Genomic DNA, 21,679 nt, shown 5'->3' with positions numbered 1-21,679 from the left:
CCCCAATACCCCTGCTGCACTGACAGGGGCTTACCCCTCCACGGCCAGGGGTGCCAGCAGACAAGGGAATGAGCGGCACACACAGGCCGCCGTGGTGCCGCTGCCTCAGCTATCTGGGGAACACACCACACATTCTGTTCGCATCTCAGGCTGGACTCATTCCTGGGTGGGGGGCACAGATTTGGCCCACACAGCTCAGAGCTCCTGCAGAGGCTCAGATGGCTAAGGTTTCCCCACAACACCCACAGTGCTGCCCCGGGGAGTTCATACTACATCAGGGGAAGGGAGGAGGGGGGAGAGAGAAGACCTGAACTACTATCTTTTGGGAACAAAGCAACCCACGCCCTGGCTTTGGCGAAGGGTGGGGAGGGGGTGTGGAGCAGAAAAGGTCAGGTCCAGGTGAAGACCATTCCCAGGCTGCCCAGAGGCTGGGTCTGCTCAGAGCCAGGTGGCCTCCAATCCCCAAAAGGATGAGGCAATGGGAACAGGCCAAGGACTGGGTCATACATCCCCCAACTCCACTTGAGCCCCCGAAAAAGAGGAGTTCTTCTCTGTCATCTCTACGTAATCACAGCCCCTTAACCTCCTGCCTCCTGGCGTGAGAGGCCCTGGGCCTCCCTGCTCACCCTGGGCTGCCCGGTCCTAGCCATCCCTCCACTGCAGGCTGGACAGCTGGGCTGCCACACAGCCCGCAAACAGCTGTTGCATCCCACCCGAGGTGGTGGCGTGTCCTCACTGGGTGAAGCGAGGCGTGCTCATTTTTAATTACACAGACACCAACGTGCACCCACCCGCACACAGCGCTCCCTGCAAGTGGGGGCTCAGACCCTGGAGGCCCCTCAGGCAACTGGTCTGCATCGCACGTGCAAAGTGATGGGGGAGGCACAGCAGGCGCCACTGCAGCTAGGATGTGGCACACTGTTATTATTCTGCCCAGGAACTTCCGTCAACTTCCCTCTCCCTGGCTGCCTCTCATCCCACTGGGCCTCCAGACAGCCTCTGGCCCAGAACCTAAACCTGTCTGTGGGGTGGGAGGTGACAGCAGGAGACGGCTCTGGGGGCCTTGCCGTGCCAGCAGGGAGAGCCTGCAGAAGGGCTGGTGAGCACCCTCCCCCTGGTAGGAGGGCCCGGAGCTATGAAAATGATGGGCAAAGGAGACAAGGAGAGAGATGGGGCTGCCGCAGAGGGAAGTGAGGGAGCAGAAGTGGCAGAGAGAGCTCGGGCAGGAGTCCAGAGCCTTGCCGCTGACAAATAGGTAGCTTCTCCTTGGGTTTCAATATTCCCAACTGTAAAATAAAGAGATTGGAACAGATGATCCCAAAAGAAGTGAGAAACTGGAAAAGGTGAATAAAAACACCATCACTGAAAGATAATTATATACTTGAAAAACCCAAAAGGAATCAATTGGAGAAATTACCACAAGTGTTAAGATCGCAAAATTAACAAACAAGCACAGCCCAGTTTTCTGTGCACCAGTAAGCCAGTTAGAAAATGTAAGGGAAGCAACAGATGAGGGCCCTCTTGGGGTCAGGTCTATGTGGAGGGCCCCCCCTCCATGGCAGGGGAGGGGACGGCAGAGGAGCCAGGCCTGGGGAAGACGGCAAAAAGGGGAAGGTGTGAGGGAGAACGGGCTGGGGAAGCAGGGCGCTGTGCCTGTTGGCACCACTGCCTCAAGACTTTTCATTTTCACCTCAGAGCTGACAGCTTGCCATGCAATTTACACCTCTGCTCGTATTCCTGTGCACCCAGGCCCTGGCTTCCTGGGCAGCTCAAGAGGGGGCCTCAGCAGCCATCAGACCAGGGTGGGCTGGGGCACTGAGGAGCAGGGTGGGGGTGATTCCCTCTAAGCAGGCGCAGAGGACCCAGGCCCTTAAGCACCCTAGTATCTATCTGGACCCGCCCCCGACCTTGCAGCCAAGCCCAGTCTTTTTCCCTTCGCTAGGGCCCAACCCTAGCTCAGTCCCACTCTGGACTTCTTGGACCCTTGTGGAGCAGGACCAGGGGATAGGGAGCCTGAGGGTGAGTACCCTCTGGAAGACTTGGGGGCTCAGGCCTGGGATCCCCCACTCTCCCTTCCAGATCTGGGAGAGGAGCCACAGACTCCCAGATGCTGCTGCTACCATGGCAGGCTCCACAGCTCACCCCTCTCCAAGACCCAGCCATTCTCTGCAGCATCTGTGCAGTCAAGGACCTTGAGCCCCGTCCCGTTCACAGGCCGCCGAGAATGCTACTGATTGATTATCCAACAGCAGGAATGCTGCTCAGTGCAGATGGAACCATGAAGCCTAGCACCTGGGAGCCAGAGGCATCAGGAAGTGACAGAGAGGAAGGGCAGGTGGGCAAGGAAGGATGAAGAGGAGAGGGTGAAGGAGAGGAGGTAGATGAGGAGAAGGCGGCCCTGAATTTCTCATCTCCAACTGGTACCTCTGATTTCTGCCCTCCAACCCCCCACCCCACCCCGGGGAAAGCCCAACTCCTGGAGCTTTAGGTGTCCTGTTGGTATAACCAGACGGCTAACCTCTCCTTATCTGACGGCTCTGCTAAAGCGCAGAGTTTTTCTGCTCTGGAGGGAAAGCCCCTCCTCAAAATCTCTCCCCCTTCCCTCGTTCCTGGAATCCCAAGCTTCCCGGAGAAAAGTAACAAAATCCTTCAAAATCCTTCCTCGGAATTCCCATCTGCCTGGGGAAGAAGGCTCCCTCGGGATCCGTGACGGCCCCACCCCACAGTACCATCCAGGCAAGCCTCAGCCCCCAGGGTCCTGCAGGGCTGCCAAGCTACCACATCTGAGCTGGTATTTCAAGAGTGGTGGCTCCCACGCCCGCCCCAGCAAAGGCTGGCTTTGTGTTTTTAGTCCTGAGGTAGGGGAGTAGGGAGAGGTGAAGCCAGAGAGACTGAGGAACAGGTTGCAGGGCCTAGGCTGGCAGTGGGAGAGACCTGGCCTCCTGTAGATACCCCCCCACCTCAGCATCCAGGGGCAGCTCCCTAAGGGGAGTAAGGGAAGCCAAGCCCTGATAAGGTGGGGGGCTTCTCTTGGCTTGAGAGCATCTGGAAGTAGAGAGTCATTCTGAGCCTCAGCTCCATGGCCTCCAGCTCTCCCTCCCATCTCCCTATGCTAAAGTCCTATTCCAAAGCCCAGCCTGGAAGCAGTCATTCAATTGCTCAGCCACCATCAGTGGATCCCGAGGGCATGCAAGACCCAGCTCCACCTCCTGAATCTGAACCCTTGCTCCTCCCTTGCACTCGGGCCACAAGGTACCTAAAAACCACACCCAAATCAGTGACTCTGCCTGACCTGCCTTTTCACGTGGAGAATGCTACCCTTCCTTCAAGGGTACCCTTCAAGGTACCCTTCCTTCCATCTTCCAAAGGTGGCTTTGCTTTCCCTGGTGAATCCATTCCCTCCACCCCCACTCTCCCGGGCATGGCTAACCTCTGTGGCGGGGGGAAATGGGCGAGGAAAGAATTCTGGGGGCCCATCACTCAGCCCCAGGGCCTGGCGCTCCTGAGAGTACTCTCCTCACTAAGCTGGGACAGGCCAATTAGCAGGGGGCAGCACTGGCAAGTGAGCTGGCCCTGGAGCCCCAGTAAGGCACCTGCAGCAGCTGCTTTCTGTGCCCAGAGCAACCGCCAAGGTCTCCCTTAATGGGCGCCTGCTGGGCGAACGACAGCCAGGCCCTTCCTGCTCTTCGCTTCTGGCTCCCTAAGCTGACTCTGAGAACAGCAGCTTCAGCCCTGACTATGCCCACCAGGCCTACAGACAGAGGGTCACTTGGGTGTTGGTCCACTGTACTACCATCCCAGGCCCAACCCGGGGACCATCCCAAGTATATCCCAAGTTCATGACAGGTCCTGGACCTCTTGGGCCCACCCCCACTCATGGACGGGGCAAAGTGTCAAAAAGCAAGCAGTGGCCTCAGCCCAGGCCACCCAGTCTGGACTCGGCCACTGCTTCATCCATTGACCTTGGGTAACCTCCCCTCCCCAGACCTCCATCTCCCCATTTGTTACATTGATTGGAACGTAGGCTTTGATTATGACCCTGTGATTGCCTTCTAGCTGCTTCCCCCATCCCCTGAACAATGCTGCATAAAAGAGGGCTCAGTAAGTAACTGTTGGGTCAGCAACTGAGCTGACATCCTGCCAGGGGGGTGCTTCCTTATGAAAAATAAAGTTCTGATCTCTCCCGCGTTTGCTCAGCAAGGGTAATGGGCATGGAGAGAGAGATGACTCCAGATTTCACAGCCCGCTGGGGCGTCCTCACCTGGATTCCCACTGCGAGGGTCATGTTGCTCCCCACTGGTGTTCTAGCCCCAGAGTGGGCTCAAATCCGCCCCCCACTGACTCCCTCAAAGTTACCCAGGCAGGTTAAGGGGAAGCACATACAGAAGATTCTGAGACACTGGACAGGACCCCAGGCTCTGACCATGCTGCTGAGAGGAAGCAACAGACTCCCCCACCTCAAGAGGCTGACTCACTCCTGCAGGCGCCTTGCTGAGGCCCCTACCCCTTAGTTCCCAGCTGGCTGCCCTGTGACAACACCATCTGGTCACCCACCACTCAAGGGTTCAGTCACCACCAGCCCAGGGAGAACTGCAGGGCTCCCCTCAGGTCCAACTCCCAGTCAGTCATGCTCCCCAGAAACAACGGCTTCTCCTGGGGTCCCTGGCCCTGCCTACACACGGGATGAGCCCTGCTGTCCCCTGGCTCCACTCACACTGCAGCTGCCACAGTGTCCTCAAGTCCCGCAACAGAAGTGCAGCGGGCCAGGCATGGAGGGGCGTCTGTCCAGCTGTGTATCTCTCTGAAGACAGAGGTTTCAAAACACTTAAATTCCAGATGTCCTCCTCCAAAAAGCTCATGACCTTGTGAGCCAGAGCTACTCCAGCTGAAGCAAGCACGGGTACAAGTACAAGCCCTAACACCTGGCAGCCAAACCACGGGGACCCCTTAGCACAGCCCCAGGCTCCTGCCCCAGAGAGGTCTGAGAACTCTGAGCTAGGATTCTTGCTCATTTTAAACCCCCTAGTGAGACAACCTCACCATCCCAGCTGTCCCAGAACTTTACCACCAAGACTGCCCCAAACCAACCAGCTCACTATATCCACCCGGACCCTACTTCCCCCAGCTTCTCTACCATTTTGTGGAGGAAGAGCCAATGTCTGATCCCACCTGCCCGCCCTTCCCAGCTAACCAGCTTCCACATGGGCAATGCCCTGTGTCTCCCTAAACTCAGGAGAAGATATCCAACCACCACAAGGACCCTCCCCTGAGAACTCCTGGAAAGCAGAGACCCTGGGGCAGGGGATTTATGAAGATTAGGGATCCTGTTGAGAGGAAGTCAGGTATGGGGTCTTGGCTGGGCAGTCTAACACTCTCAATGACCTCCCCGCCAACTGCTATAGAGAGCTGTGGGGAAGGAAGTGAGCTCGGGGGCCTCTCACGCACAAGGGATCCCCGGACCTCTCACTCTCCTGGTCTGCTCCAGGTGCCCCAAGTCTTCCCTGGACACTCATTAAGACTGGTTCTATCCTGCAGTGAATTCTAGGGCCTTTGCCTATTGCTCTGGGCTGACACCTGCCTGGGTCTCGTTTCCTACAATTTCAAGGAAGCTCAGTTCCCTCCTGCAGCTGCCAGCAGACCACATTTCCTGGGGCTCAGGGGGTGATCTCCTCCTGCCCAAGGACGCCACCTCTTTGGACTCTGGTGGAGCAGCCTGACAAAGCTGGGGCATCTCCCACATAAAATGATAGTCACATGGTACCCAGGCATCCCCTCACACAGACACTGTCCCAGATGGCTCTGCCTGGAGCCCCCCAGTGGTTTATGTGAAGAAAGGCAGAGTTTTAGCCCTTCCAGCTCAGCTGGCCAGGCTGCCAAGGAGTCAGAGGCTGCAACACAGATTACAAAGCTGGGATCTATACATCATTCTAGAAATCCCACAGAAACCTGACAAATGTTTCTCTTTGGGTTCCTTACAGTGACTCCCAGGACCTTTCTGTCTCATGAGGTCAATCCTGCTCCAGTCTCAGGCATGTCTGCAACTGCCAGGACAGCAGCTGCTCTCCACCTCCCCCACCCAAAGCTCTGAGACCGTTCACCCCTGCCCCCTGCTGCAGCCTCTCCCATCCTTCTGGTAGCGGGGCTACTGGCCTCCCCTACCCCTCACGCCTCCTGAGACAGAAAGCAGATGGCTGCCGTCATTCCATTTGAAACACCTCCACAGCAGACCCAGCCTCAGATCCAGAGAGAAGACAGAGAAGTGGAGGAAAAAGAAGGGTACGCACACGCGCGCATGCGTGCACACTTAAAGGCAGCCAGCTGTCAGAGCTGGGAGAGTCAGAAGAGCCCACGGTCTCATTAGCAGCGTCTTTCCTCTGGTCCCAGGGCAGCGGGGAAGAGGGCAGGTGTGGGAGAGAGCTTTATGTTCTCTTCTCTCTGTTTCCCAGGCTGAGAGAGGCACAGGGCCACCCCCCGTCCACTGCAGGCTCAGCCCCTTTGTTTCACGTGGTAAGCTCCCCAGAACACAAGATCAGGCTAAACACAGGGGCAGAGATGACCTCTGCCTCCAGAAACCATCAGAGCACCTTGGGCCATGCCTCTGCTGTGGGCAGACTGGCATCTCTCTCACTCTCCCAGCTGGTGGCCAAACCCACAGCAGTGTGCCTGACGGACATCTCTGGAGAAGCCCCTTGCTCTCTTGTACCCTGGCTTCCTCATCAAAGGCAGGAAAGAGAATGGTAGCCCCCTGCTCCAGTCCCCACCCCAGGAGAATCAAGCCCAGAGCACAGCTGACAGGCTCCCATGGGAGGAGGAGGAGGAAGGAGGAAGGGCTTTCATCAAAGAGGTGACGTCAAAACCAGGCAACTTGTGAAGCTGTCAGGGGCCGGGAAATTTGGACAAAGGTGTCTAAAAATAAACCCCTGAAGCCAGGAAAAGACTTTGGTGGCTGAGTTGCTCGACACCACACCACATGCCACATGTCCTGTTCTGAGGTCTGGAACCCAGCAAGTCTCTTCCCAGGGGGGCTCCTCCAACCCTGAGGTTGAAGACAGCCATGACAGGACTGAAGACACTGCCCAGTAGCCTTTCTTGGGTGAAACGGTTGAGGCTCCCTTAGGGCGCACGCTGAATGGGCCTCAAGCACCAATGTCTGCCTTCCTGCCCTTACCACCAGCCAGCAACCCCACCTCCTGTATCACCCCGCCCTCAGCCTCCAGCCCAACTCACCCCCAGGCAAGCACCTCCTCCCCAGCACCCTTCTGGCTGCCACCGTCCAGCTCACAAAGGAACTCCACCTCTATTCTCCCCGTGCCTCTGCCCTACCACAGCAACAGCTGTCCTGTTTCTTCTCTTCCTGTCCTTGACCACCAAGGCCACAGCTGGTGACCCATTTATTCATTCCCCAGCCCTGACACCAGATTTTTCGTCTCCTTAACCAAGATCTGTCTGAGCTCCCATTCCATCACCAAGGACCCTCCCCCAGGCTGCTCTGGAGATCCCTCAGGTTCCTTTGAATCCACCAAATTGAAATTCCTCCTTTCTTCTCCTATTTGTTTCTCAGGCAGCTCCGCACTACACAGTCTCCAGAGCTGGTTGCCCTCCCAGCCCCTCCACAGTCCGATCCATTCCAATCCAGGCATCAGTCCACCAGTTCTACCTTCAAAACAGATGGTAAATTTCCACTTCTTCAGCATCTCTACAGCCACTGCCCCAGTTCAAGCCACCACCATTCATGTGGAAATCCTGACAGCCCCATAAGCACCTCCACTGGCCCCATGGATCTGGGATCCAGGCCCACCCTGGGCAGGATGAGAGCACCTGTCTTGTACATGTGTGGCTAAGAGGCTCAGATCACGTGTCACTTTCCAGGCTGGAACACTGCAGTGACTTCCCACCATCTTGCTCCCACTCTGCTCTGCCTGGAGTCTTCTTACCCCCTTCTCCAAGGGCTCTTTCAGGGTTCCACCTGAGAGATTACGTCCTCTGAGAGGCTGTCCCTGACCACTGTATCCAAGTTGGTCCCCTGCCCTTCCTTACCATTCTTTTCTAGCATGTATCTCATTTTTGTCTGACGTTTTAAAAAAAGATTTTATTTTTATATATTTTTATTTTATTTTTTTATTTTTTTATTTTTATATATTTTTAAAAGATTTTATTTTTAAGTTATCCCTACACCCAGTGTGGGGCTCAGCCTCACATCAGATCAACAGTTGCATGTTCCACCGACTGAGCCAGCCAGGTGCCTCTTGTCTGACACTTATTACCGGTCTCTAACCACTTGCTGTAAATGTGTATTTCATACACCAACATTTCACACTGTGTCCAGCACAGTACATGGCACATAGACATTCAATAAACTCAAGTTGAATGGATGAATAAACAATTGCTTTCAAGCCCAACTGGGTCATTCCCAAGTACCCAAGTTTACAAAATGTTCTGGAGGAGGAGGGATGTGCAACAGGGAAAATTTTTAAAAAATCTCTGTGGACACAGAGACCCCTGACCAGATCAGGAACCAAAGGAGATAGGGGCTACTGCTGCCCCAGCCCTGTGCTCAGGGAGCAGGTGCACAAGCCCATCCAGCGGCCAGGCCCAGGACCAAACATGAAGACCTGGGGCCTGCCACCCACAGGAAGCCTCAGGGCTCTGGCTCTGTGGGCCTCAAGCAGGAAAGGGTCAGGGTGGACCTGTCCATCCATCTGAGCCTGGAGCAGGGCCTGAGACCTAATGTCTCTGGTCCAAGCCAGAGCCAAACTGACCAGGCTACGTTTGTGAACAAGCTCCCTATGCTCCTAGTAGATGCTCTGGCACCCACAAGTCTCTGGCATTTGGAAAAGATGCCAGCAGCATCTGCCCATCTTCCTAGCTCCACAGGTGCCTGCTCCATGGGGGCCCCGGGGTGCTGCCTTCCCGAAGGCAACTTTTCCTCCCAGACTGGGCAGTCCTCCCCATCTCCCAGCTGAAGGACTGGTTATCCCCCAACACATACATACACTGGGCCGGTCTCTCACCTTGATGTAGGCATCCAGGGCAGGATGGACACGGCGGGTAGCCAGCCAGATGGACAGGCTGGAGGTGTAGGGGAAGGTGGCTGTCACCACATGGCTGGGTGCTGGGAAGGAAAACACATTGAAGCCAAACTTCTGGTAGAGCTGGATGAGCTCAGGGGAGGGGGACTCCTCACCCTCACTCAGAATGCTGCCCACTGCACAGCGGCACTTCTCAGGGGGTACCTGGAGAGGAAGAACAAGGGTGTCAGCGTTGGGCAAAGGAAGGAGGCTCTCAGAACTCTTGCTACCTGGGTTTTGTCCCAGCTCAGGCCTGGCAGAACCATGAGCGCCAACATGCCACAGCCCCAGATACCATGATGGAGAACAGTATTTTCCTCTGGAACTTATCCGTAGTCCCAGCCTCTGGCATCCTGCTGCAGGATTCGTCCATCCCTTCATTTATGCCTCTACCAAATATGCCAGACCCTGTGCTATGGAGGGTCACTGGTCCGGAAGCGGGACCACACTGAACTCTGGGTTGCTGACAAAACTGAGATCCTCTTCCCTAGTCCCTCAGGTTGGGCCAGCCACCATCACCAGAGCCCCCAGACCTCCTCTCCAACCCATGCCCCATCCCAAGCCCTGCCACACTTGCCAAGTCCCTTCCTGGCTCAGCCAGAGACTGTTGGTTCCCCTTCAAGTTTCCCTGGGCTCCCAGTACCTGTATGTCACTGCACTGTGCTCCCCTCCCTAGTTGCCCTCCCTCTCCTGGGTCCCATAAACCCAAAGTGGGTGGGGGTCCATGTGAGTCTCTAACACTTCCTAGGCCTGGCCCCAGGCCTGCAAAGCCTCACCATCTCACCTCTCCTCTGGCATCAAGGGGCCCCACTTTGTCTCATTTCCTGCCACCTGAGTCTACACCAGGCCCTGATACCCCCAGGGATATCTAATCCTGAATCGAAGACACTCATCAGAGACCATGTGCTATCAATCCTGGATTTTCCTCAACTTGAAGGTCCCTTTCTCCTACTATCTGGGGCCCACTGATGCTTAAATTCAAACTCCCTCTACCTCCAGTTGCTTCTCTTGGCCTACCTTCCCAGCACCATGAAGTCATTTTTATGTGTTCTTGCTTCTGCCCTCTCGACAAGCCCTGTCAACAATACCCTAGGGGTTTCTCAGCCCAGCCCAGCTTTGTCCTTGGAGTCTCACTTTGCCTGGGACTCAAGCACCAACTCCAGGTTCTCACCTCCATGCGGTCCCTGGGGGTCACTGCTAGGTGTCTGCAGCTAGGGCCCCCTTGCCGCCCCCTTGCATCCTATGTCATTAAGTCTAGCCCAGGACTTTACTGGCAGGCAATATGGTGCAGTGGTCAGGACCACAACTTCTGGAGATACACAGGACTGGGAGTGAATAGTGAATCATGTAACTCTGGGTAAGTCCCCTGATTTCTTGGAGCTCAAGTTCCTTGCAGAATTGACAAACTGAATGAGATACTTCATCTGAGGGCCCGGCCTGGTGCGGCGCTCGGCAAGTACTGGAAGTGCTGTCAGTTATTAGCAGCTACGACACAGGCCAAATAAGTGACCCCTGGCCTGCAGCCATGCCCTGGCCCATTCACCCAAACCTCCCAACACGTAGTTCCTCCCTGCCCATTCTCCAGGTTCAAGCGCTCTCCTGGGAGTCTTTCAGGGTAGCTGGGTGCCCCCCACCTCCAAACACACATGTTTCGCTGTTAACTCTTGCCTCCATCAACTCCACCTGGTAGCAGTCACATCCCTGGCCTGACACTCCTCCCACCCTACCCTGGCAGAGGCGCTGGAGCCAAATGCAGTACCATCTCCTGTCTATAGATGGTGCAACTGCTCCATTCACACCCAAGGCTTGAGGCAGGAGGCACCTGGCAAGTGTCTGCTGCAATGCCAATCACTGTGATCCTGACCCCAGCGACTTATCGTGTACAAAAGAAACATTCAATATAACTTAGATGGAGAAATGGATGGAAAGCCACCTGACTGATCATCTCCGGCCCTCCTGGGATTGAGTCCTTGGGTCTTTTTGTGGATCACTTCAGCAGTCTTTACGGACCTCCCAGGCTCAACATCCTCCTTGATTCCCAAGAAGCACAACACCTGTGACCACCCTGCTTATAACTTCAATGGCTCCCAATTCTGCTCTAGGATGAAACTTTCGAGCCCAGCATTCAACATTGTTTTAAGTGGTCCATACAATAGTGCCTGGATTTGTCCACACACTCGCCTAGCACTCTTTTTGGCATCCCCAGGCCCCAGTAGGGGCCAGAACCCAGGTGGGCAAGTGTCCACTGAGCATCTGAGTGGCAGAGGGAGGGACAAATCCAGGCTCTGGCCCAGCCCACCTTGCCGGCCTCCTCTCCTACCACAACCCTGCACACACCCACACGGAACTATTTGCAGCTCCCCAAACATGCCACGTCCTCCCATGCTTCCTGCCTTTGCGCAAGCTACTTCCTCTGCCTGGAATGATCTTCTTCACCCTACTCCAGAGTCCCTTCTGCCTGGGAAACTCCTGCCCATCCTTCAAGATTCAGCTCAACCCTCCTCCTCAAATCCTCCTTGCCAAGCAGCCCTTCCTCTCAGATCCCAAATGCCCACCCAAAGAAGCAGGTCTTGTGCTACACAGTAACTGATGGTTCCTCTGTCTCTCCCCACCACTTCAGGCTTCTAGGCAGAAAGGTCCAGAATCCTGTGCACACAGTAACTTTCTTGGGGTATCTCAGCAACACCACATGCATGCCTGCACACGTACACACGGGCCTTGCACGTGAGCTAAGCTCTTCTTCCTCTACCTTGAAAGAGGAACTCCCATCACAGGGAAAGGAAGCTAATAAGGGACAGGACTCCTGAGATCCTGGAGGTGTGTCAGCCTCAGGTGCTCCCTTTCTGCATGAGCAACCCCTCAATTCCACAAGTGGGATACCTCCTACCCCATTCTGCCCTGGCCAGTGGCTAAGGGGCAGCCTAGGAAGTTATCAGGAAGCCCACCACCTGCAAAGCAGCCCTGTACCAGCTGGAGCTGCTGGAGTTCCGCACCTGAACGAGGCACTGGCAAGGAGATGGAACAGACCCTAAGACCAGCTGGGGAGGGGCAAGGCTGGTCAGGAGCAGGGGAAGGCTTCCCTGGGCTCCCTGGAGAGCCCATGCCCACCTCCAGGAGAAATGGCCCACTGAGGTCAGGGGCCTAGAAGATAAAGGGAATGTCCTGATAACTAGAAACTCTACCCAGCTTGGTTGATTGCAATGCCTCTATTTGGGCCTGATCCTAGGAAGTCAGCCTGGGCCTCCCAGTTCCATCTGCTTGTTCACTCTCCTCCCTAGATCAGTCATTTCTCTAGGTACCTGTGCCCAGAACAAGAGCTGTGAGGCCTTTTCAGTCCTGGCATGTGAGAAGAGGGGAGTCTACTTGGAACCTAAAGCTTCTGGATACAAGCTGGCCCCAATGCTCCTTCCAGAGAGGTCTCATGGTGCCAAGCTGACACTGTTGGTGAGGCCATAGTGAAAAGAGAGTCCCTGCCTGGCTAAGACTTCAGTGCGTCTAGAAACTGGACAAGACTAGTATCTTCCAGGATCCAGGAAGGAAAACTGGTGTCAGTGGGTCCAGACCAAACCCAGATGTTGGGTTCAGTCGAAATGGCCAGCCCTAGGGGCGTCTGGGTGGCTCAGTCAGCTAAGCATCTGCCTTCGGCTCCGGTCATGATCCTGGGGTCCTGGGATTGAGCCCCGCTTGACTGGGCTTCCTCCTCTGCTCTCCTTCTCCCTGCCGCTCCCCTTGCTTATGTGTCCCCCAACCCGTCCCGTGTCAAATAAATAAAATCTTAAAAAAAGAAATGGCTAGCCCTCGATCCATAACCTGCAACATCTGATGAAGTCCAGCTGCAATGCCTGCAGATCCAGGCCCAGCGAGCTGCTTCAACTCCTCCCTGGCCAGCATACCCAGCCCAGAGCTACCCAAGGTAAGGGGACAAGTAGGGACAGTGACCTTCACTGGCCTTCACTGAGGGGGAACAGAGCAGCCACAGCTCTTCATTACTGGAGGGTGGGTTCATTTAACCTTCAGGGTGCTGCAGGTCAATACACCAAGCACCACAGGTCCAAGTTCCCCAAGCAGGTGGTCTCCAAAGGCAAAAGCTGGTCCACACTAGTCAGGACATGGGTGACACAGACAGCAGGGCCAGAGGACAGGACCCATATTTCAGGCTGCAGGGGAGGGGAGTAAGCAGGATGCCAACCTCCAAAGGGGGGCCTAGGGGCCTTCTGGGAACTCTCACTTAGAAGTCTTTCAGGGCTTCTTTCTTTTCACCCCCAGGCATAATCCTAACAACAGCTGGCACCTGACAGTGTGCTCACTGACTACCCCAGTTACTACCTTCCACATGTCAGTTCATTCAATCCAAACAGCACTGTGCAATAGCTACCATTATCCACTCTGTTTCTGAGACCCAGACGGCAAAGCTATTCAGAAAGGGCCATACGGCAAGGCAGTGAAGTCTGGATTCGAACGCAGGCAGACTGGCTCCAGAGATGCACCACAGGACACAAAGCCACGTGGGAGCCCGAGAAGCAGGCCCTGGCTAGGCAAAGCCTGCATAATGGTGTGTCCCTATGCTGTGCTCCTCTGATGGCCCAGGCATCCTGCAAGAGGCTAGGCCAGAGGCAGGCAAGCAGGGGTCCCAAAAGTACAAAGTCCTAGTGGCATGAGGCCCAGGGGAGGGCGTGCCAAGAGTGCTAAGCATCTACTGGGGGCCAGGTTTTGGGCCTTATCCTTATTATTTAGTCCCCAGAAAAACAAAACCCCTGAGGTAGGAATTCTCAGAAAGACCAAGTGACTCCTTCAGAATCACACTCTAACAAGCAGGAGAGCCTTGATTCAAACCCAGAAAGATTCAAAGCCCTCTCCTCCCATACCCCAGCCCTCCTCCCTACCAAAGGCAGCTCTGCTGGGAAGAAAGGGCTGTGCCTTTCCAGGGCTCCCACACACAGTTAACCTGCTAAGGAGCAAAAGCCCAGACTCCATCTGGATGAAAATCATCACGGGTAATTAGGGAATGGCCTGGGCCCCTGGAAACACCAGATAGCCCTCATTCCCACTGCCCTTGTTGAGGGGTCAACCCTGGGCAATCTCAATCCCTCATTCCTTCTCAAGCCCCATATGGTCTCAGTGCCTCTAGGGATCGTAGGGGAGACCCCACCTACACACACACACACACACACACACACACACACACACACACAGAGGAAAAGAAGTGTGGCACAGGCCTAAATCAACACTCTTACCAACCTAAGCCCATGCAGATGTGGTGGTCCCAGGCTGACTCTCAGTGGACTAGGAGAAAAAAGGAGCTTCAATACAATCTAGTTTACTAAAGGCAGAACCCAAGAACCACCAGTTCCCCCATCTGCCCCATACCTGGGGCAAGCACCCCTTCCTAGGCCTCAGCCAGGTAAACCGAACGTGCTGCCACACCCCACTTGCCTCAACCAGGCTCCCCACAAGGGCAGCAGACAGGCTGCTTAAGGCCCAAACAGCAGTGGAGGCAGGAGCAGCAGGGGTAGAGAAGAAGGTGGAGGGCCAGGATGGCACACAGGACAGCTCCATGGGCACAGTGAGGGCAGCTGACCCAGAAAAGGCTATCATAGGCCATAGCTGGCCAGGATCAAGTGACCTACTCGGGTCCTCCCAGCTCTTTCCCTCCCCTCCAACACCCCAGGCTCCCAGAGGGACGGGGCTGCAGACCCCGCACCCCATATCAGTAGCAGGGCTGAGGGCAGAGCAATTTTGACTCTTTTCCAGTTTTATAAGAACAGAACTGGATGTGTGTGTATATGTGTGTGCGCACATGCGTGCACGCATGTATTCACATGTACACTGGGGTGCTCGCTTTGGCAGCACATATACACATGTACACTGGGAGAGGTTGTGTCGCAGGCAGAGATCAGTGACTGACTCGAACTCACCCTCTTCCCTTGGTATTTAGAGGAAATGGCTGCACTCCAAGAATGCTGGGCCCAAGAGGAGAACACCTATAAGCCACTACCAGGGTCGGTCCACTTCCTGTCACATGTTCCCTCATTCCTCCTTCTCCCTCTCCAAAGGCCCTCAGGGATGGAGAATGGAATCCTTTCTCTTGCCCAACAAGAACCAGTTCCAGAAACTTCTTCCATAAGGAACTCCAGGATCTAAAGTTGACTGACACATATATGCTGACGCTCTAGGACACAGAGCTAATGAGGTATGTAAGTTTGAACAGCACCTGACGTGAAAGAGCCCACAGCGATTGCCAGGGCCTTGCCTTGGTGGTGCCCACCCTTTCCTGTGTCACTCCTGGGTCCACAGCCAGACCATGTGAGGCCAGGCCTTTCTCAGAAACCAGCCTCTCCCTGTCCAGATGAGGCCGGGCGCTGAGGCCTGGACAGCGAGTGGCTAGAGAGCTGTCAGTCCACACTTCATGGGGGAGGGCAGCATTAATAGCCGGTCTCTCACCTGGTCACTCCCTGCTCCACTCACAGAGCCTGAAATAGCCTCACTGCTCCCTACACTCACACAGAAGCAGGTTCTGGCTTCCACCGTGCTCACTAGGGAGGGAGAAGGTATGGAGATGGGCCACACAACAGCTCAGCCTGCATCCTGTCTGTGAACCAAAATATGCAGGGCCCCATGCTGGACACTGCTTAGGGAAGCAGCCTAGGGAGAAGGCTTGGATTCTTATGCTTCCCTAGGACTGGATGGGGTCTCTCAGCCAGACTCCCCTGATACCCCTATACTGGGAGGCCCTGAGGGCTGAGCCCTTTGGTCTTCACAGTTCCCCAGTGCCCAGCAGTGTGGCACAGATTAGGTGCTCAAACATTCATTAAATAAAAGCAAGAAGTGTGAGTGAACTATGTGAGATCAATACCTCAGCTCTTGCTGTCTGATCCTCAGTGTCCTCTTCTATTGCATCAGCAGTGTGGACCCTGGGGCCCCAGGGAAAGCCATGAGCACCTGAAGTCTGGGGTCCATGGTTCCCTGAACCCTCTGTGAGGATCCCTGCTAGGCAGAGAATATACTGCCCACCTCCCACAGCAGGTGGAGACTAAGCATCCTGAGCTATCCCAGGTGTCAGGGTATGACCTAGCTCTGAATGGGGACACAGCTATCTTCTGGAATGACCCAGGACCGAGAGGGATAGGACCAGAGGGACCACTCTGAGCTGTACACTCATCCTCTGAGCCAGCCAGATGTCCACAACCAGGCCAAGGGTCTAGCCCTGTGTCATAATGCTCAGCCTAACGCCTCAGTGCACCTAATTAGTATGAACGTCTTGTCCACCCTTTTTTGTTTTTGTTGTTAAACAGCTACTGGAGGCCAGGTGGTAGGATGAATGCCTCACCTATATCACCTAATTTAATTCCTGCCAGACAACATTTGAAGCAGATATCTTAACAGAGCTCTATAGATGAAGAAATAGAGGCTCAGAGAGATTATGTGATATGCTCAAGATCACACAGCATGACAGTAATGAAACAGAATCAGAACCCAGGACTGCCAACCTTGAGGCTGTATTCTCAGGCTGTGCATCCCCCACGCCCAGACTGACACCCAAGTCAGGCTGCACCCAACCAACCCTGGACACCCAAGCCCACCGCCCCCTGCCCCCACCCTGCCAAAGACGGCTATATGGTGCGCTGCCTGGAGGCGATGGCTGGGCCAGGAGGCCATGGGGAGAGCACACCATGCCAAGATTCTTCTATCTCACTGTTTCTGGGTCAGCCACCAGCGCTGATCCCAACGTACACTGCTACCTTGGCCCTTTCCTACCTTGGAATTAGCATTTCCAACCCAAGAGCCAATGTGTTGCTTTAGGAACAGGACACGCTATTGAGGAATGAGGCAACTGCAAGGACTATTCTCCTTCCCACTGAGGCCTTGCAGAGGACTCGAACTGGGCCAGGTGTGGAAGGAGGGGCAGGGACTTACAGAATAGAGTTCTGCAGGAGGCAGAGTCTAACATCTGGTCGAGGAGCTTCCCAAAGCCCCGCTCCTGCCCCGTGTCACCTAGGCTCCAGAGCTCTTGACTCCCACTTAGCGTGGTCTCCTAACCATGTGACCTCAAATCCTCACTGTCTACTCATCCCTCAACCAGGTCAATGTCACCTCTCATCTGGACCTAGCCCAATCTCCTCAATGGCCTCCCTGCCTCTTCTCCTCCCCTCCTTCACCTGCCATCCAGTTAGATTCCTAAAACAGAGGGGACAAACTGTGCTGCCCCTTGCCTCCCAGACTGCTCTTCCTCACAATGCCTGGCCCAGCAAACCCTTCTACCACTTTGTTTGCCTACCGCATGTCCGCTGGCCACACTTCCCCTGTCATCCTATGTCTGCAAGCCTTTACTGTCATACTTCCCTAAGTCAGGAGGCCCCTCCCGGCGGAGCAAAGTTCTACTCATGGGAGAAGTCCCAGCTACAGTCCACCTCCTCTGTGAACCTCTCAGGCAAACCTGGGGTACCTTCCCCAAACCCAAAGCTCAAAGCTCTGCAGGCATCAAGTACAGTGCCTATGACAGACCCATTTGTATGGTGCTGACTTGCCAATCACAAGAACTTCTTCGAGGGCAGGGCCAGGTGTGCTCATCTTTGGAGTGCAGTTGTCGAGCAGAACCCAGCACAGAGAGTCAGCCCACCCTTGTTTCTAATGAGGCTTGGAAGCAGACAGTGGGTAGGCCTTGCCTACTTGAGCTCTACAGGCAAGGAATCCAGAACTGGGGATTCCCAACGGTCTGTTTGCCAAGGCTCAGAGCTGAAGGCTGGACTCCTGGTAGAGCTGCCAGCCCATGCAGCTGCAGGCAGTACCACCCCATGCATGGCAAGAGGCCACATTGGTGAGCCCTGACTCACTACAGTCTGTAAGTACAGCCAGACGCCCACAGGGTGCCAGTGATGCTGGGCTCATCTCTGACCCCAGCATCCTAGACATTCGGGGCAGCTCACCTGGCTCCACTTGCCCCTCCACCCCACTTAGGCTCCAGTGCTCTTCACTCCCACTTAAGCCTAAGGGGGAGGGGCCGTTCCTCTCCAAACCAGGCAGCTTAACATCCAAAGAAATGCCATATCACTGAGGCAGGGGCCACCAGAATGACTGAAGAGGTAGGATTCTAAGCCCCATGCCCAAGGCCTGCTGTCTCAACCCTTGAGGAGTTGTAGCCACAGCAGGAAAGCTGAAAGAGGGAAGGCACAGAAACAATAAGGTATGACTCCAAAGGAAGGGTAGAATCTGAGCAGCCTGGCCTTACAGCCCTGGTCTCAAATGGGGATGAAAGAGGGAGGCACAGCAAGAAGAGGCAGGGGACCAAAGCCCCGGCACAAACTAGGGACATGCAGTAGTATGGCCCCATGCAGTCAGAAGTCCATGGGTAGCCATGAGCTGAGAACCAGACCTGGACAAGGAGAAAGGATGCCTGGAGCAGGAGTCCAGGTTAAATCTGGAAGGAGCTTCAAGCTCAGAGAGGAGGTGGTGTGTAGGATCAGCTCACATATTTTCCCACCCCTTCCCTGGAAGCTACAACACCCCTGTCCCATGTCCATCCATGGGGCAGAACCCCACCCAGGACACGGGAGGCTCCTTACCATGTGGGGGTTGTCGTAGTAGATGGCGATGGAGCGGAGCTTGGGGGAGACACTGCAGCTCTCGGTGAAAAGCCGCCCAGTCTCGCTGTAGGGCCCCATGTGGAACTTGTAGGCCACAGTGACATTGCGGATGGGAGGTGAGCCGGCACTCACTGCCACCCTGGCCAGCAGCCCTGAGTACCCGGCAAAGGCCAGCAGTGTCAGCAGCAGCAGCAGAGTCAGGCCCCCAATCAGGCCCAGGAGGAGCAGATCAGACATGGCTCTATGCCCCCGACACTGTGCCCCAAGACAGCTGCAAAGGAGACAGGAGGGAGAGAAGGCTGGTAGCCTGCTCTGACCAATGTGCCCACTTGCCCGCCAGCCACTTCTGGCCCAATCTCAGCTGTGTGTTGGGTGCTCTGACCGGGGGGGGGGAGGGGCCAGGGTGTTTACACACAGAGTGACCTAGAAGAGAGCTACAAAGGATGACTGTAGCCACAAGCCTCTTTATTTCTTAATCACAATTGTTGAGGCTCTCAGAACAGCTCTGCCTGTCAGCTGGCAGCCTTGGTCACACCTGGGGAAACTGAGTCATAGAGAAGCACAGGAGTGAGTCAGCCAGGGACATACTCCCAGCCCTGACCAACCTCCCCCAAGATGGGCAAGACATCAGCCAGCCTGCCTTTTCCCTACATTACCTCTTCCTTCCCACACACCGCCACACCGCCTTCTTGGCCTCCCCAAGCCTCAGGGACCACTGCCCTGGGCGAGTGCCAGGGTACGATCACTTATTAACAAATAAGGAATACATGAGGAAAAAAAAAAAACCCAGGGGGAAAATGTGCCACAGGAAGAGATTCTCACAGGAAACTTCCCTTTGCTGAGCACATCTGGCCCTCGGAATCTTGCTATCCAGCAACCTCACCCAACTAGAACCAAGGAACATCAGATCAAATCAGCCTGAGCAGCCAGAACAAAGTCCAGCACTGCGCTTCCCAGACTTGAACCATTGGTGCTAACAAGCTACATCCCACTTTGCCAGCCCATAGGTTAGAAACTATGAGGAGCAAGAAAAGTTTGCTAGAAATGGACACACATCAAGAAAAACAATTACTCTCTGGCCCAAGGACGGGGGTGCTGGCCTGGGGAGGGTCACGGCTGGGTCCACTTGCTGCGCTGTTCCTTCTCTCCACCAGCATCTCCAGGTGTTCAGAATTATTCTTTGTGGTTTTGATCCTGCCACCCCCCTCCTCTACTAGGTAGTTCACAGAAAGGCATCCTGGGGTGGCACGAGGGCGTCTTTTTTCTTCCTCTTTGTGTTCATGTCATTTATCTGACAATTGTCCCTCCTCCCCACTGGCCTTTCCTCATTCCTCCTTTCTGTATGGTACAAGCAATAAAGACACTCATTTCAAGGAAGAAAAAAAAAAAAAAAAGGCAGAGAAGCTATCTAAGAGAGGCCCAGGAACACATGAGGTGTATGAGCCAATCAAGGCAGACTGGTCAGCCCTCCATGAAGCATGGGGCCACAAGCCTAACCCTCTTATACAGAGGGCTTGACCTGAGTCACCCGGGGTGGGGGTGGGGAGTGGGGGGAATCAGCACAGAGAAGACTGTTTAAAGAGGAAGGGAAACATGTGACCCATTGGAGGAACAGTCTCACCCCAAGTATTTAACATGTAGGGGCACCTGGGTGGCTCAGTGGTTAAAGCCTCTGCTTTCGGCTCAGGTCATGATCCCAGAGTCCTGGGATCCAGCCCCGAATCTGCCTCTCTGCTCAGCAGGAAGCCTGCTCCCCTCTCTCTCTCTGCCTACTTGTCATCTCTGTCAAATAAATAAATAATCTTAAAATTAACATGTAAAATTTAAAAGATTTGAGAACTGAAGGTCAACATTTCAGCCCTATGGAAAACTTAGCTCTATGGAGTAATTTGTTCCCTATGGGTTTTGGGTTATCAAAATTTTTACTGAAAAATTGTCTTTGGAGTCAATGTACACACAGTGTTAACCTCACAAAGAGGCAAACTAAACTCCTACATCTCTGATATCATAAAATTGAGATATAGCACACTGGTCTTCTTACCCAACTGCCTCACAGCTGTGCTTTTTTTTTTTTTTTTTTTTTTTTTTTGATGCATTCGCTGTCCTACTCATCTTGCCTCCAGTTAGTTTCATTCCTGTTTTCTTTGGTGACGACGATGATAAATCTTTTACCGAGTACTTACTATAGGCCAGGCACTATCTAAATGTTGAAACACAGCTACTTTATTAATTCTCAAGACAAGGTAGGTATGAATCAGGAAGTTAAGAGACTTGCTCAAGATGACACAGGAACTAAAATAGAGCCCTAGACCAAAATGCAGGCAGTAGGAACCCAAGTAGTCTGACCCCAGGCCCCATTTCTATCTCCTCCTTCCTGGTGACAAGGTTTCTAGAAAAGTTTAAGCATCTAATCCATGCTGGGACATCTCTGAACCCAAGGCTCTCAGCTGGAAGCTCTCACTCAGCAGGTAGGTCTCCCCATTGCCTCAAGAGTGACCATCTCTCACTTTGACCTACCCTCTCAGATAGGTCACTCCCCATTCTCCTCAAGGCAACTTAGTTCCCACCTCCCTCTTCCTCTCACCTCCTACACTACCCAGAAGAGAGGGAAAATGCACCCCAGAGCTTAGGTCTGCACAGGAGGGAGGCGGGGCAAAGTGAATTTCCCCATACTCAAGAAAAAAGGGCAGAAGGGCTGGGGAAGCTCACCTGAAAAGACAGGCTCACTTTTAGCAACTCATGGCATCCAGCGCCGCAGGGACCAAGTGCTCCAAGCGCTCCTGTGCTGGGGGCAGAGAGAAAATTACCACTGAGCCGGGCACCCTGCTTTGACTGTTCCCTTTTCGGGGAAAACCCACTAGAGTCTCTACAATAACTCTCTTCACAAGGTTGCTCTTCTCCCTCGTCCTCACACCCCTTACGGAAATCAGAAGCCAAACCCGACCTCATAACGTGAACTCTTACTGGGGCCAGGCTCATGCCCCTGTTCTAGGAGAGCCCTCTTCCTGGAGGGTTCCAGCCACCGAGCCT

The 21,679-nt window shown here is 54.5% G+C and overlaps 1 protein-coding gene across 6 annotated transcripts in view; it reads right to left on the bottom strand.

Moving 5' to 3' along the window:
• Nucleotides 1-21,679, bottom strand: part of TEX264 (testis expressed 264, ER-phagy receptor) — a 30,417-nt gene that overhangs the window by 7,906 nt on the left and 832 nt on the right. For 3 of the 6 annotated variants that reach the window (XM_032868185.1, XM_032868186.1, XM_032868187.1), the window contains exons 2-4: nt 21,359-21,434; nt 18,629-18,920; nt 9,012-9,233 (exon numbers count right to left, since the gene is read on the bottom strand). In XM_032868185.1, coding sequence (XP_032724076.1) covers nt 9,012-9,233; nt 18,629-18,886 — 480 coding nt within the window. In that variant the 5' untranslated portion in view covers nt 18,887-18,920; nt 21,359-21,434. The remainder of the gene's footprint in view (nt 1-9,011; nt 9,234-18,628; nt 18,921-21,358; nt 21,435-21,679) is intronic. The other 3 variants (XM_032868189.1, XM_032868188.1, XM_032868190.1) reach the window with 2 other exon arrangements.

Source organism: Lontra canadensis, unplaced genomic scaffold (assembly GCF_010015895.1).
Source record: "Lontra canadensis isolate GAN:19392208 unplaced genomic scaffold, GSC_riverotter_1.0 scaffold35, whole genome shotgun sequence".
NCBI classification, from domain to species: domain Eukaryota; kingdom Metazoa; phylum Chordata; class Mammalia; order Carnivora; family Mustelidae; genus Lontra; species Lontra canadensis.
Note: the sequence above shows the minus strand (reverse complement) of the source record. Positions and strands in the feature narration are given on the sequence as shown.